Source organism: Alligator mississippiensis, chromosome 7, assembly GCF_030867095.1.
Source record: "Alligator mississippiensis isolate rAllMis1 chromosome 7, rAllMis1, whole genome shotgun sequence".
In the NCBI taxonomy this organism is placed as follows: Eukaryota; Metazoa; Chordata; order Crocodylia; family Alligatoridae; genus Alligator; species Alligator mississippiensis.
The window spans coordinates 3727096-3742796 of NC_081830.1; the positions used below are offsets into that span (position 1 = coordinate 3727096).

Here is a 15701-nt window from a genome sequence, read left to right on the forward strand (position 1 = left end):
ACATTACAATGCCCCAAGACCTGGGGATAGGACCCAGCAATCCTGACTCCCAAGACACTTGCCCTGCTGGCTTTAATTTTCCTCCCTGCAGCACAGTAAAACCCTGCTGCCCAGGGGTCAGTCTCACTCATTCTCCCTGGCACAGGCTGCCTGTTCACCAGCTCATTCACCACTGCAGGAGCTGGGACCAGAGGTGATGTTTGGCTTGCAGGAGACCTGTTGCACGGCCCACCCTGCCTTCAAGATCCTGAGGGTCTAACCCCACCTTGACCCTGAGGTGGAGCCCACAGGTGGGGTGGGCTTGACCTTGTCTGTCCTCCTTTGTGGAGCATTTTCCTGTTCCCTTTATTTGACAGCTTCCATCCACCCCACTTGCAGCTATATAACTCCAGCCTCCTAGAAGGTGGCTTCAGGTCCTCCTTTCACCATGAGTCTGTGCAGGGTTGGTGCCCCACAATAAGCTGGACCACTGCCCCATGATGACCTGTGACATGGATGAGGCCTACAATGTGGGAGATTGCAGACCACAGCCAAGGCAGGGTGGGACGCCCTTTTGGAGGAGTCCACAAGACATCTGAGAGGGGTATATTGGTACGGGCACAAATCTTGCAAGAGTGAATGAAAGCCTGCACCATCTTGTGCAGTCACAGCCATCAAAAGTAGCAGGAGATGAAATGGAAGGGCTCAGTTCCAGACTCCTGCTAGCAGGGAGTCATGGGCTTAAGTGAAGGATGGTTTGTCTAGCCAGACCCAGGCATATGTAGATCCTACACTGGATAAACATGACCCTCATCTTGAACCTGGTCCTGTTTTTGCTTGAAGACAGTCTGCTCTTCTGGAGGTATTGCATCCCATCTTCCAGATCATTGAAGAAGATATTAAACAAAACTAGCCTCAGGACAAAGCCTTGGGGCACTCCACTTGTGACAGGCTGCCAACTAGACATTGATTACTACCCTTAGAGCCCAATGATCCAGCCAGCTTTCTATCCACCTTGCAGTCCATTCATCCAATCTGTACTTCCCTAGTTTGCTTGCAAGAATGTTGCAGGAGGCTGTATCAAAAGCCTTGCTAACATCAAGGTATATTACATCCACTGCTCTCCCTGCATCCACAGAGCCAGTCATGTCATCATAGAAGTCAATCAGGTTGGTCAGGCATGACTTGCCCTTGGTGAGGCATGACTTGCCCTGCTGCACCCAGGCGTCCAGGATGTGATGGGTGGAGGCAAGCCAGTTCAGCTGGTCGTCTCTGTCCTGCAAGTCTTGCTGAGCTGTACTATCTAAAGTAGGTAGATCCAAAAGCACCAGCCGGGAATTGGCTCCATGCTGAACCCTCTTCACTTAAGGGAGTGGTTCAAGCAAACTGTCACACTAAGATGTGGGCAGCTGGGTCTGGAGCAACTCAGGTATTGAGGCATCAACCTGGTTCACGGTGGATGAGCAGCATCTGGGGAACAAGCTGGGTCAGAGAAGTGGGAGGTCAATCATAAAGTGGAGTCAGAAAGTATGCCAAGTCTAGGACACAAGATGAGTAGACGGAGAGTGTGGTTACCAATGAGCTGAATCAGGAAGCTAGGAGATCAGGCCAAGAGCACAGTCTAGGAGTGAATCCGGGGGGTGACAGAGCAGTCATGGGGCAGGTAAAGACCTATAGCCCATACACTTTGTTCTTGTTCAGGGGTTTAGATGTGGAAAGTGCAGGGTCAGATGACCCCAGCCAGAGTAGGAGCAGATTGATGGTTAGGTCCTGCTGGAGGTTGCACATCAACCTTGACCAGTCTCAGCGGTCAGCTGTAGGGTGGCCAGCTGAGATGAGCAGCTATGCTGGCCAAGCCAAGGCCCCAGGTTTAAGGTTGTGGCCTGACACTGACCTCAATACCCAAAATATTACTGGAGTCTCTCATAAGAAAGCCCTTTGCAAGCATCCAGAGGAGGAAAGGTTGATCATAAGTAACTAACATGGACTGATCAAGAAGAAGTTGTGCCAGACATATTTTGATCTCTTTTTCTGACAAAGAAACTAGCAGGGTAGATGAAGGGAACGCAGTGATATATGTATCTGGACTTCAGCCAGGCTATTGCCAAAGTCCCACATGACCTTTTCATAAACAAATTGGAGAAACGTGGGCTGGCCAAAACTACCAGAAGGCAGAGAGACAACTGGCTCAATAGTCGCCAGCAAAAAATAATTATAAATAGATCCACGTCATACTGGCAGGAAGTTTTGAGAGGTGTGTCCTGGTCCTGGTGCTGTTCAACAAGTTCAAGTTAATTGCCAGCAATGACTTGGATGCTGCAATAGAGAGCCTCCTGAGCAAATTTGCAGATGACATGAACCTGGGAAGGACTGCAAACACTGGAGGACAGCACCACAATTCAGAAGGATCTTGAAAGATTGGAAACCTGGGATACAGCCAACAGGATGTAGTTCAATGCTTGTACACTTCAGGAAGAATAACACATAAATATGAAATGGGTGACAACTGGCTGGATGGCAACACTGCAGAGAAGGATCTCGAAGTCTTGGTGGATTATTGATTCAACATGACTCTACAGGGTGATGCAGTTGCAAAAAAAATAAAACGCTAATGAGGTTTTAGGCTGCATCTGCAGGGTCACCAGGTACAAAACACTGGAGATGATAATGCCTCTTTACTTGGTACTGGTTAGGCCTTACCTAGAGTATTGTGTGCAGTTTTGGGCTCCACCTTCTAACAAGGACATGGAGAAGGTAGAAGGAGTCTAGGTGACAAAAATGATAAAGGATTTAGAAAGTGAGCTATATGAGGAGAGTCCGAAGGAACTAGGTATGTTCAGCTGGTGGATAAGGTGATTAAGAGGGGACATGATAGCAGTCTTCAAATATCTGAAGTGCTGCCACAAAGAAGAGGGAACACACCTTGACTTCATCTCAGCAGAGAGTATCAGTGGCTTGAAAGGGAGGAAAAGTGGGTTTTAGATACCAGGTAAAGATCCTCCACTGTTAGGCAATGGCAGGCCCTTCATTGGAGGTGTTCAAGAAGAGGTTGGATAAGGGATGATGTAGCTGTGCCTGGAATGCCCTATAAAAAAATAACACATGCACACACACACACAGACACACCCACACATGCACACACCAGGGATCACAAGAAAAGCTCTGCAAGTGGGTACTGGCAAGGACAATATTCAAGAGCAGGAGAATGAAGCAGAACACCACAGCTGGCTTAGTTACAAAAAAAAATTAAAAGGGCCAGGAAAAAAATATGGAAAGGGTGACAAAAAGAGGCTGTAAAGTGTGGTGCTGTCCCCAGGTTGCAGCACAGACTGGGTCTTTGGTTTTTCTTCTGGGCTTTGCTGGTTGCCACATGGGGCTGAGAAGGAATCCTTTTTTCCCCCCTCTTATGGCTACCAGGGTGGTTACTCCCTTTTTTTTGTCTTCCATATGCCACAGAGATCTCTGCACCCTGAGCCCAGCCCCAGGGAACCACGGCACCCCAAGTCGGGCCACTGAGTTTGGGGGGGGGGGGCAGAGCAGGGCGTGGGGGGCAGGACAGACGTAGCGTGCTGTCCAGTCTGCCACACCCCATTGGCATCCTAGGCACGGAGCGAGCCACAGAGAGGGACATTGATGCCACCCTTCTCGCCCCACCCTGCCCCACCCCCTCCTTGGCACCGACTACCCCATTGACATTGTTCCCTTCCCTGTAAGTGAGCAAGCAGCAGTGCACACAGAGCAAGGGCACAGACAGGCTCCCTGCCAGGAGTGGGAGAGCCCCAAAATCCCAGAGGAGAGAAGTTGGCAAAGGCTCATGCTCATGGCAGGGGAACGCCCGTGCCTGGCCACGCAGCCCTGCCCATGCCCCTCAGTCCCAGGGCACGCTCAGCATCAGACATCTTCCCCAGGCTCCCCACAGACACATGCACACTTCCCCTCCTTGGGAATTTCTTGCACCCATGAACGTGGTCCTCCCTGACCCCACACCCTCCCCGCCGGTCCATAATACTGGTTCCTCCAGCAGTGGGCACTCCTGCATGGGCACAGCACCTCCTCTCCCTTGCTTCACCGCTGCCTTCTGCCAGCTGAATTTTATGTAATTAAATAGAAGAATAAATCCTCAGTGAAGCCTCTGCAATTATTGACTCAGGGCCCAGGCACCTCTGGGCCCACACAGGGAGAGGAAGTGACAGCAGATTAGGGGTACACCCCAGGAGTCTTGGCTGCCAGCCCTGCTGCTCCCACCCACCGGGTCCCCTTCCCCCGCCAGAAACAGGGTGCAACCCGGGAGTCCTGGCATCCTGTTCCAACCTCTCCGCACCAACCCCCGCAGCTATACAGATGCAACACAGGAGTCCTGGCTCCAAATGCTGCCCCCTCTTTCCCCCCCCTACCCCTTGGCTCTTAACTCACCAGCCCCACTCCCCTCTGCTGTCCCCAAGGGGTTAAGCGCACCACCTCCCAGCCCTGGCACCCCAATGTGTCTTGCACAGCTGGTCGGCCCCCTCCCTGCCCCCAGCCTCGGCCCCTTTAAATCACTCCTATCCCAGCTCACATGCTTGGCGGAGCCTCCTATTTTTAGAGCTGTTTTTTTGTCTCCCAGCTGACCCCCCTCAGCTTGTTTTGCAGCTTCCCGTGCCAGCTTCTCTGAGCCCAGGCCAAGTAGAGCCGCCCAGGCCCGGGGTTCCCCCTGCCCCAGAGCCCCCCTCCAGCCGGCAAAGGACTCGATGCCGCAGTGCCAGTCTCTTTTCCTACATCCTATTTGAGGGTGCGGGTGTCTCTCCACTCAGAGACAAGGGTGTTGCCCGCTGAGCTGCCCTTTGGGGGTGACGAGGCCACTCCACACCCATGACCCCTGTGCCGCAGGGCTCCCCGCACAGCAGTCGGGGTGCCCACACACGTGCAGCATGGCACGGCAGTGCAGCAAGGAGGTGTCCAGGACAGGTTGGATGGGGCTGGGGGGGACCTTGCCCCCGCTGCCCTGCCCTGGCCTCGCGCCCCGCGCAACTAGAGGGGCGGGGGGCGCTGCGTCACAGTGGGAAGGAGGGGCGGGGGGCAAAGGGGGCGTGGCTTGTGGGCGGAGCTAGGGGCGGGGCGCGGGTTGTTTGCAGACCGTCAAAGGCAAGTGAAGGTGGCGGCAGCGGCGGCGCGGGGTGCGGCGGGGTAGGTAGGGGGGGCGGGGCGGTTTTTGGGGTGCTGCGCGCTACCCCAAGCAGTGCCCGGGCCCCCACCGCGGCGAGGAGGGGGGGGTCATGCCAAAAGAAGCGGCCGCAAAGCATTGTGGGGCCGCGCCAGGCCCGGCACCAGGACCCCGACCCCGACACGGGGGTGTTGTTTGTTCATCCTTGCAAATCCCGCGTCTAAACTGTTTGCACGGGGCAGGTCGGGGTGTTTTTGCACCGCTTGTGCAGCTCTGCTGGGCGTCTCGGTGCCGGGCACCATTAGACAGGGCGAGGGAGCTAGGCCCAAAGAGGGACGGGAATCGTGCAAGCCAGCAGACCCCAGGGGTTACACAATGCAGCATCCTTTCCCTAAAGGGCAAAGTCGTGGACAGAGCAGAATAGGGATATGTTCTTCACTACATCGTCCCGCAATACAGTATGTTGTAGGGTATTTCGTGCACGAGTATTTCAACACGTCTCCACTCGGGAGACGTGCTGCAGATAAGCACAAGGATGAGCGTCTTTGCACAGCGCCTCGTTTGACTCGCGGGGCTCGTCCAGGGGAGGTGCCGGAGGCGGGCGATATAGCCAGGTTGGGTCTTTGACCCCTTGCATTAGACCTATTCGTGGAGCTGTGAAATGGAACGGTCTCTATCGGGAGGGATAGGCGAGACCAGCCAGGGAGGTATCCTTTGACATCCCTAAATCAATGGTGATTGATGCTGGGCAGGGTGTGACATGTACCATTTATCTACTCCCTCTTAAAAACATCTCCTCCATTGGACACAGGATACTAGGTTAAATGGGCCGTTGCTCTAACCCAATATGGCATTGTTTATGTTCTTATATAAGACCCAGACACCCTTGTCCCTCCACTGCCCTTTGCTTCCTTGGCCTCCCCAGTCCCTCCTTTATATCCGCTGTCTCTTCACCCTTTTCCCTTTGCCCTGACCCTCCAGCTGTCTGGCTTCTTCGCAGCCTCCACCAGGATCACTGCCCCAGGTTTTGACCCCCATTCTTCCCATCTCCCCTCTCCTGGCCCCATAACCCTATGCTGGCAGCTGCTGATGTGCTCCTTTCGTTCTCCACAAGTGGGAAGAAGTGTCAAGTTGGTGGGAAAGTAGGGAGTGGGACCGAGGTGTACCAGGGAGAGGCAGGTGAGCACATGGGGCAGAAGAAAGGGGAGGAAGCGGGCTCTGAAGATGAGGTGAATGGAGGTTTTGGGTTGCAGGTGGCTGGGGGTTGAAGTGATATAGAAGTGTAGACGTGGGTGTGGATGTAGGACTGCATGAGTGGGACTTGTTTGTCTGCAGTGCTGGGGGGTTTGCCTTGGCATTGGTGCATTGGCCCACCACTGCTGGGAAGTATGCATTGGAGGTCTTTGTGAACCCCTGTTGCAAGCGAACTATGCATTTGGAGGTCCTGTCACTGGGCTGTTGGGGGCCCCGATCCTCTTTGCCTGCCGGCCCCCGGTTCTGTGCACCTGTGCGGCAGTGATCCGAAGCACTGTTCCTATGTGGCGGTGATGTGGTGGGTGATGGCTAGACATGCCAGGTCTGGGAGGCAGCCTGGGATTGGGGCAGTGCGTCGAGGTTTCTGTGGCCATCATCCCGCCCTGCTGCATCCCCCTTCACCTCCTTTCTCCCTCCAGGCGCAGCCATGACGGAGCTCCATGAGGTGCAGATCACGGAGGGGAAGCCCCTGCTGGTGTCCCCTGCCCAGTCCGAGCCAGGCAAGGTCAGGGGGCCAATGGGCACAGGGAGGGGATGGCACCCACATAGCACCCATAACCCTGCTCTGCATCGGTTTCACCCCTTTCCTTTCCCCCTCCCAACACATCTCTACACCCCTGCCCCTTCTCCTACCTGTAAGAGCCCCAGCCTGGCCTGCATCAGCCAGCCCCTCACCAGTCCCTTCTCCCTTGAATCCACTGCAACCCCCTTCTTCCAACCCTCCTCTGCTGCCCCTTCTTCCAACCCTCCTCTGCTGCCCCTTCTTCCAACCCTCCTCTACTGCCCCTTCTTCCAACCCTCCTCTGCTGCCCCTTCTTCCAACCCTCCTCTGCTGCCCCTTCTCTCTCTCTCTTCTAGGATGCTGAGCTATTAGCTGCCAGACTCTCACAGGACCATGGCCAGGTAACCAGCCAGCCCCTATGGGCCATAGTGCTGAAATCCATGGGGTCTGGGCAGCACGGCTCAGCCCCATGGACTACAGCACAGCCAGAAGAGCATGTAGGTACTGGGCTCCCAGCCCTGCCCACTCCCACAATTCACCATTCCTCTCAGCTCCCATGGTTGAAAAACAACCCAAGAGTCCTGACTCCTGGCCTCCCTCCTGTTTTATCCCCATGCATGCCACACATTTCCCAGACCTGGGGATTGAATCTGGGTGTCCAGGATAGACCTGGTGCTGGAGTGACATCCACCTTTCCCATTATTTGCAACTTGTACTGAATCCCCTGAGGGTGAACCCACAAGGCTGGGACTTGCTTCTCATTCCTGCTGCCCTCATGCTGTTATTGGGAAGCCTAAGGAACACCATGCCCCTGCCCTGGTTCCTCCCATGAACTCTGTCCGGGTGTGTGGGTGCTGTGCTGTGAGTGTGCCAAGGCAGGTGGTAAGGAAGCACCATTTGGAGCCTAATATCTCCAGCTCCCCTGGTACAGGGACAGTGCAGCCCAACACACCGGGTAACCAGAGCCCAATGTACCCCAGTACTGTCTGCCCTCACTGCACTATGATCCTGCCTCACACCCTCTGTCTTCCCTGGACAGAAGCACTCGGTGGAGACACCTTATGGACTGGTGACCTTCACCATCCATGGCACCCCCAAGCCGAAACGCCCGGCCATCTTGACTTACCACGATGTGGGCCTCAACCGTAAGTGTGCTTAAGGCAAGGACTGCACCCCTACTCCCTACAGGGCTTCTTTCAAGAAAGGCTGGGGCAGGAGTAGCAGGGGACTCTCCTTCCTCTCAGCCCTGTCCTGCTCCCCAGAGGACCCTTGGGTGAGAAAGGCAGGAACCCAGTCCCACATCCTAGTGCATCCCTGCTTGGAGAGGCCAATGCCTGTACTTTACTGTGCTTCCCAGGGCACCTTGGCCCTGCTTGCAGGAACTGTCCTAGCTGGTGAAAGCTTCATGGCCTGCTCCATTCCCCCTGGTGCCCTCTTATCTTGCATCCCTACAGACCCAACACTTTTGCTGGGAGACGCCAGCACCCGCTTGCACTCCATCCTCTTCCTGCAATAACCCCCATGCTCATCCCATTCTTCCCTCCCAGACAAGTCCTGCTTCGAGACGCTCTTCCACTATGAGGACATGCAGGAGATCGTCAAGAATTTTGTGGTGGTCCATATTGATGCACCAGGCATGGAGGATGGTGCTCCAGTGTTCCCCATCGGGTGAGCTACCTGGGCCCCACCTGCCCCTTCCTTCACCTCATTCCCTGTAGGGTGAGCTGCCTGCACCCCACATGCTTCCTTCTTCATCCCACTCCTTCCCCTGGGGTGAGCCACCCATTAAGGTCCTTTCTGAGCTTTGCCCTAGGTCTGCTCCCCCCACCTGGGTCTTTGGCCCCAGTTTGTGGCTCTTCTCACTGTCAGACCCTTTCTCGGCTCCAGGTACCAGTACCCTTCACTGGACCAGCTGGCTGACATGATCCCCTGCATCCTGCAGTACCTTAAGTGAGTATGAGAGTTTCTAGAGGTCCAGCTGATACCATAACTGGAAGCTATCAGAGATAGAGGCACTGCTTGCAGTAGAGGGAAGGGAACTGGACTGTGTAGGGCTTGGTAGGGTTGGGAGGGGATATAAGCCAATGAGAACAGCCAGTGATGCAGTACATAGATACCCACTTTTCTCCTCCCATGCAGCTTCACCAGCATCATCGGCATTGGAGTGGGAGCTGGTGCCTACGTCCTCGGCCGCTATGGCGTGAGTGATGGGGATTCGGAGCTGGGGCTGGGCTAGGAAGGGGCTGTGAGTTGAGAACGAGGGACACAGGCAGAGCTGGGGGGAACAAGGGGGCAAGAGTGAAGGGCTCTGGCTAAACTGGCACAAGCTTAAGGAGCCCAAGTCTGGGCTAGCAGGGGACTGAGGGTTGGAAGTTGACCTCCAAGCCTTGCTGGTGTTTTTAAGTTAATTCCCACTCCTTTATCTTTCCCCCTAGCTTTCTCATGCTGATACTGTGGAGGGTTTGGTACTTATCAACATTGACCCCAATGCCAAGGGCTGGATGGACTGGGCAGCCCACAAGGTAACAGGGTGTGGTGGGACATGAGGGACCCTTCCCAAGACCCCAGGTCTAGCTACCTCAGAGCCCTTACTACTGGGGAACCTGGCTGCTGCTCTGTCCTGCGGTAGATGTGGAGCAAATGCCCAACTCTGAGATCAGTGTGAACCCACCTTACACCAGTGGGAGCTGTGGCCTACAGTTTGTCAGTAGGAGGCAAGAGTAGCAGCTCCCCCACCACCCAGCAGTCCTATCCCCTCCACGCCCCAGCCCTATCCCCTCACACTGTCCTGTGGACCCTGTCTCTCTCCATGGCCCTCACTTCACTCTCTGTCCTTGCCCCTCCAGTTGACTGGCCTGACTTCATCCATACCTGAGATGATCCTAGCACATCTCTTCAGCCAGGTGAGTGGTGGGAAGGAACTCCTTGCATGCCACCCCCTGCCCCACCCCCTTGGCTGCTCTGGACCCTTCCCATGGGCTGGGAGGGAGGTGGGGTGGGCCTGAGAGTGCAGAGAGAGGGATTAGGCACGCGGACAGCAGCCACGGTGAAGGTGGCACAGGGAAGGAGAGGGTCAGGGCTGGAGGAAGGTGTGGCAGTCAGGAGCTTTCTGATAACAAAAGGGCACATCAGGGGGAGGGAGAGCTGCCAGGGGAGCATGTAGAGGTCAGTCTGTAACATTTCACCCATCCCCAGGAGGAGATCTCTAACAACACAGAGGTGATACAGCAACGCAGAGAGGCGCTGAGCACAGCCCCCAACCTCAGCAACATCCAGCTGTACTGGAACAGCTACAATAGGTGAGCATTGAGCTGCCAGGGGCTGGGATGCAGATGTTAAAATGCAGTGTGGGGTCTGGAGGGAGGTGGGAGGCTGCCTTTAACCTTCAGAGGGTGGCACTGATGGCTCTGGGGGGTCTGTGCAGCTGGAATCGGCTGCAGGGGGAGGGCAGTGAGACTTGAGGTCACTGGGAGGGCCTGGTACTGGCCCCTAGGGCAGGCATGCTGCTGGAGGCAGAGGGAGCAAGCCTTTGAGCGAGAGCTATTGAACACTGTGGTTGGGGCTGGATTTGCTTGCAGCTTCTAGAATGGGTGTTGGGGGCACGGGCATAATGCCCTGGGGAGTGCCTGGGACAGCCACAGAGCAGCTGTACAGGCTCCGCCTGATTTTCCCCATTCCTTTCTCACAGCCGCAGGGACTTGAACCTGGAGCGTGGAGGAGATGTGACCTTCAAGTAAGTGCCTGCTCCACCTATTGCCCCCTGGCTCCCTCCCTCGTCCCAGGACCCTGCAGCAGCCATGAGATGGGGAGAGGTGTGTGTAAGGGAGAAGGGGATGCTGCCTGTCTGTGAGGCCGAAAGCAGGAAAGAAAGTTCCTCTCCCTGCCAGACATCTCTTGCAGGGTGCCTACCCCCTTCCTGTGAGCTTTGTCTCCCCCACCCCTAGCAGCTGCCTAGGCATGGCAGCATGAGGGAGCAGCAGGGGGCTGTGACAGTCCTTCCACATGTCTGTGCAGGTGCCCTGTGATGCTTGTGGTGGGAGACCAAGCCCCCCATGAAGATGCTGTGGTGAGTAGTTCAGCTGTCCAACAACAGCACACCCACAACACTGCACACCAGTCATGCAACATGCAGTTTGATACAGCTGCATAGTACATAGTGACGCACGTCTGCCTGAGCACGGACCTGACGTGCAACTACACAATGCAGCATACGTTCCTGCACGTGGCCCCGCACCGGGGACTCGCTGCCAAGGGGAAGGCTGGTATTGGACCGTGGTGCTCATCCTCGTGGGAATTTAAGGGACTCTGCCCTATGCTGTATTTGGGGTGGGTTGTATTTCCAATGTCGGGGTGTATCCTTGCTCCCCTTTCATGTGCCATCTCTCTCCCTCCCCCCCACCTCTACCAGGTTGAGTGTAATTCCAAGCTGGACCCCACACAGACCTCTTTCCTCAAGGTGAGTGACCTGCCCAGCCCATGCCCTCGCTCCTGATCCACCGCCTCCTGCTGCCCCCTCTTATTCCAGCCTTGGGCTCCCCACACACACACATGCTCAGCTTGAAGCTGTTTCACCCTGGCGCCATCAGAGGCAGGCCTGGCAGGGACCTCCCTGCTTGTCACACCTAGTTCCTGCAAGCCAAGTATCCCGTCATCCCCTTCACATAGTTCAGGCCGAAACCCTTGCTGCTCTTCTGGAGAAGCTGTTCCAGACCCATCCCGCTCTGTGGCTCTCTGCCAGTTCCCAGTGGGAATGCCGCCACGGCCACCCCCGTTCGACCTGGTGCGGCATCCTCCAACTGCTTTTCTCTCTGCCTGATGTTAACCCTCTGTTGTGCTTCTAGACAGCCATCCCTGTTTCGCCTGGCTGAGCAGTCTCTTCCAGTCTCCTCTGCACCTCTGGCCCTCCCAAGCCTTTTTCTGCCCCTGCACGAGGCCGTGCTCTTAGCTAGCCCATGCTTACCCAGAGCTGCCTCCTGCGTGCTGGCCGTGGTCTTACTGGTGCTGATCCTGCCCTCTCTCTCTCTTCTCCTTCAGATGGCAGATTCTGGAGGGCAGCCCCAGCTGACCCAGGTAAGTGAGATTTCCCTTTGGGGAGATGAGCTCTACAAGTGGCTAAAGGGCAACATGAGGCATTGCTGGGTGCAGATTGGATGCTGCTGTGGTGGTGGGGTACAGCATGGTATCAGATGGGGGCTCATCTTACAGAAGAAGCTGTGTGGGGATGAGCATAGGGGGTTGGTGTGGGGTACAGGGAAGGCAGTGAGGCATCGCCAGGGCTGGGTATTGCTGCTATGGGGGGTGGTCTAACCACTGCCTGTTTCATCTCCCTCACAGCCTGGGAAGCTCACCGAAGCTTTCAAGTACTTCGTCCAAGGCATGGGATACAGTAAGTAACTGCACTGGGAGTGGGGGAAGAAGCAGTCCTGATCCTGGCAGCCCCTCGACTATCCACCAGGAGCTTCCAGGTGTTGCCATCCTGCTGCCCATTTCCCACCCACGCATCATCCCTGCCCTGGTGCCCCAGTCCCCGATGTTTCCTGTGGGCTGACATCTCTGTCTCTCTCTCTCCCCCAGTCCCCCACATCCTCGACAGAAAACTCAGCCAGGGGTCAGGTACCTTTGATGTTATCAGCCCACAAATTCCCCCCACGCCTCCTGTTTCGTTTTCTGCGCACTTCCAACACCCCCGTTTGCTCCCCACCATTGCTCGGGCACATTACCACACCCGTCCAGCTGCCTCCCCGCCGCTGGGCACACACGGACCCCACGCGCTCAGCACTGACTTCCGCGACTGCCATGACCTCCCAGGCATTTCCCCTCGCTATTCCACTGCCTCCCGACCTCTGTGAGCTTCCCCCTGCCCACACACTACCTGCCAGCCTCTCCATGCTCTGCTCCCCCACACTCCGCATGGATGCCTGCACATGGGACTCAGAGGCAGCTGGGGAGAGGGGGTGAGTCCAGGGAGGTGGAGAAGCTCAAGTCAGGAAATTATCCCTACTCTCTGCCCCTGCGTGACCCAACTGAGTCCATCACCTGCATCCCCCTGCAACTCTGCATGGGGCACTGCAGTTGTTGTGGACTGAGCATACAGCTTGGTGGGCAGGAGATGGGGAGGGTCAGGGGCCCTTGAGCTTGAGAGGGCCTGTCACTAGGGGTAGGAGGGGAGGTTCCTAAATTGGCTGTGGGGTAGGGCCATGTCCCTGGGGGTGGGAGTAGAGGAGACTGCCATTCTGTGGCAGTGAGCAGGGTGAGGCCTGGCCCTCGGTGGGAGTAGGAGCAGAGCCTGTAGCTAGTAGGTGAGCCTAGGGGGCAGCTCCCATCCTATCTGACTGCTCCCCCTTCTCTCTTCCCTATACAGTGGCTTCCTCCTGCATGACGCGCCTGTCACGGTCCCGCACCGCCTCGCTCACCAGCGCAGCCTCGGGCGACGGCAACCGCTCTCGCTCGCGCACCCTGTCCCAGAGCAGCGAGTCGGGGGGCCCGCAGACACCTGCCGTCCCCACCATGGAGGTCTCCTGCTAAGCGGAGGAGAGGCAGGGGATGGTGATGCCTCCCGCCTCTGACCAGCCGGGCCTTCCCGCCACCCCGCTGGGGGCTCTGGCTGCCACAGCCTGCCACACTCACCCCATAACGGTACTAAACCAAGGAAAGCCCCAGCAACTACCGGCAGCCAGGGATGGCCGCCTTTAACACGCCTAAAAGCACATGGGATTAACCCCTCGGTTCCCCCCAGCCCCTCAGTCCCTTCCCCACTCTCCCAACCTCGGGGTGGGAGCGGGGGAAAGGAGGAGGATCTCTGGGGAGCTCTCCCTGCACCCCCTGCTTCCTTGCCCCAAGCTCTGGGAGATCTCTCTGTCCCTCCCCCTTTGTCCATCTGTCCTGGGAAAACCACCAGCCCCTATCTGCGTCCTTGTTCTTTTTGTCTTTCCCGGGGGTGCCTCCATCCGTTTATCTGTGCAGAGACCACCTTTTTGGGTATCCTAAGACCTGCCCAGTGCGATCTGTCCAAAGGTTACTCTGCCATCCCCAGAGACTTGTCTGCTCCCCAAACCCACCCATCCCTCTGTCCTGAGTGTTGTTTTTGGTGTATCTTGATGCCTGTGACTCTCCCCTCTCCCCTTTCCAGGATCTATTGCAAATGTAATGCCCCAACTTCCCCCAGAATCTTCCCCATTGAAAGGATTTGTTTTCTTGACTTGTCTTGGCCTTGGTGTCTCTGAGGTGCATCTCTTGAGTAAGGGAGAGGTGCCAGGGGGCAAGGGAGGGCGCTGTGCACTAACCCTGCGTAGTTGTTTAGTGGCGTGTGTTTGCAACGGGATCTGGGAACCAGCGCTGATCGGAGACTTGCCGAGGCAGCAACTTGTTCTGTTGGGTGGGGGGAGGCTGGGAGCGAGGGGAGGTGTTTCTCTTGGGATGGCGCGCAGAGGTGATGTTCTGGGAAGCGATGCTGAAATGGCTTCAGCCTGTAGCGAACTCTTGACAACCATACATCAACTGTATTAAGTTCTATGTGGGATCCAACCACACCACTCTCTTGAGTGTACTTTGTTTTTATCTCTTTTGGATCTGACTGTAGTGGGCTTTGACTGTGATAGTTTCAGACTGTAGTGGGCTCTGACTGTATTGAGGGCTGGTTGCATTGAATCTTGTTTGTACCAGCCTCTGGTTATAATGGCTTTTGACTAGGAGAGGTTCCAGTTATCCCAGGCCACTGCTGTACTAGCTTTTGACTGTGCTAGCCTTTATAAGGGGCGCTGTACAAGACTCTTGACTGTAGCAGCTCTTGACTGTCTTAGCTCCAGCTGTAGCAGGTTTGTAATGGGCACAGAAGAACAGGGCTCTGGATGTTGAAAGCCTCTTGACAGCACTGAGATCTGGCTGTGAGTAAAATGAACATTGCAAGGACAGGATCTGAGTGTGACCAACTGGCTGTGTGTGTAGTGGATTTTGACTGTTGGCTGCATGGTGGGCTCTGTTGGAACAGGGTTTCACGTGTAGCAGAGCTTTGCCTGTACTTGCAATGGAAGGGGCTCTGTGTCCAGCTGTGCTGAGCTCCACCTGGGCTGCGGATGTAAAGGGGCTCTGGTTGTAGCAAATCTGTGCCCATGGTGTTCTGCCTACACCAGAGTGATGGCACATCCCAGCGATAACAATAAAGTCTGTAGAGAAATCTTCCCCAGGCTCCACGTCCCATCTGTTCTGAAGGAAACAGTCAGCCCTTCCCCTGGGTACCGGCAGAGGCCGTGCGAGAGGAGCTGGGTCAGATCCGGAACAGAGAAGGGGGAGCAGGCCCAACGCCTGAGGCACAAAGAACAGCCTGCAGAGGTACGCTGCCACGCCTGGGTGATGCCACGGTGCAGCACAGGACGCCCTCCCTACCCCTCTATAGCACAACATCCCTTGCTGGTTCCTTGCTGCGGTATTTTCAGCACACCTTTTTAGGCTCCAGGCACCCCTCCATAACAGCTGCCATTTGAGATGTGACCTGGCACAGACCCCAGGTCATGTCAAAGCAAATGTTACAGACATATTTCTTGCAGTGCTTAATTCCTGGCAAGGAGGGAAGAAGCGCTTAGCTCCTCACAGAGCAGGGGCAATCATGAACTGATCTCCCTCAACTGAGCCTTTATTCTGCCCATCACTCTGCTCCCAGTCTCTGGTGGGGGTGGACCCTCTGCTCCAGGCCACGGTCTGTTGAAGACCCCAGGTATGGGGCACACAGCTTCTTGGAGCCCAGCCTGAGGAAACAAGGGGCTGCTATTCTCTGCACTGAGCCCCCAGAGAGCAGCTGTGTAGCCCTGATGGTTGAAGGGCTTAGGATAC

General features: G+C 56.1%; 1 protein-coding gene across 4 annotated transcripts; it reads left to right on the forward strand.

The window, feature by feature from the left end:
• The first annotated feature begins 5029 nt into the window (after nt 1–5029).
• On the forward strand, nt 5030–15052 carry NDRG2 (NDRG family member 2). 4 transcript variants are annotated; one of them, XM_019485133.2, is made up of 17 exons: nt 5030–5100; nt 6793–6878; nt 7232–7276; nt 7915–8020; nt 8423–8543; nt 8763–8825; nt 9015–9075; nt 9311–9397; nt 9722–9778; nt 10071–10174; nt 10564–10608; nt 10890–10941; nt 11284–11331; nt 11910–11945; nt 12210–12261; nt 12450–12483; nt 13237–15052. In XM_019485133.2, the coding sequence occupies exons 2-17, from the start codon at nt 6801–6803 to the stop codon at nt 13439–13441; spliced, it is 1194 nt and encodes a 397-aa protein (XP_019340678.2). In that variant the 5' UTR covers nt 5030–5100; nt 6793–6800; the 3' UTR covers nt 13442–15052. The 4 variants fall into 4 exon arrangements, with proteins under 4 accessions (XP_019340678.2, XP_019340624.2, XP_019340530.1 ...); XM_019485079.2 differs by having other exon boundaries at nt 5070–5142; XM_019484985.2 differs by lacking the exon at nt 5030–5100 and having other exon boundaries at nt 12450–12488.
• The last annotated feature ends 649 nt before the right edge of the window (nt 15053–15701 follow it).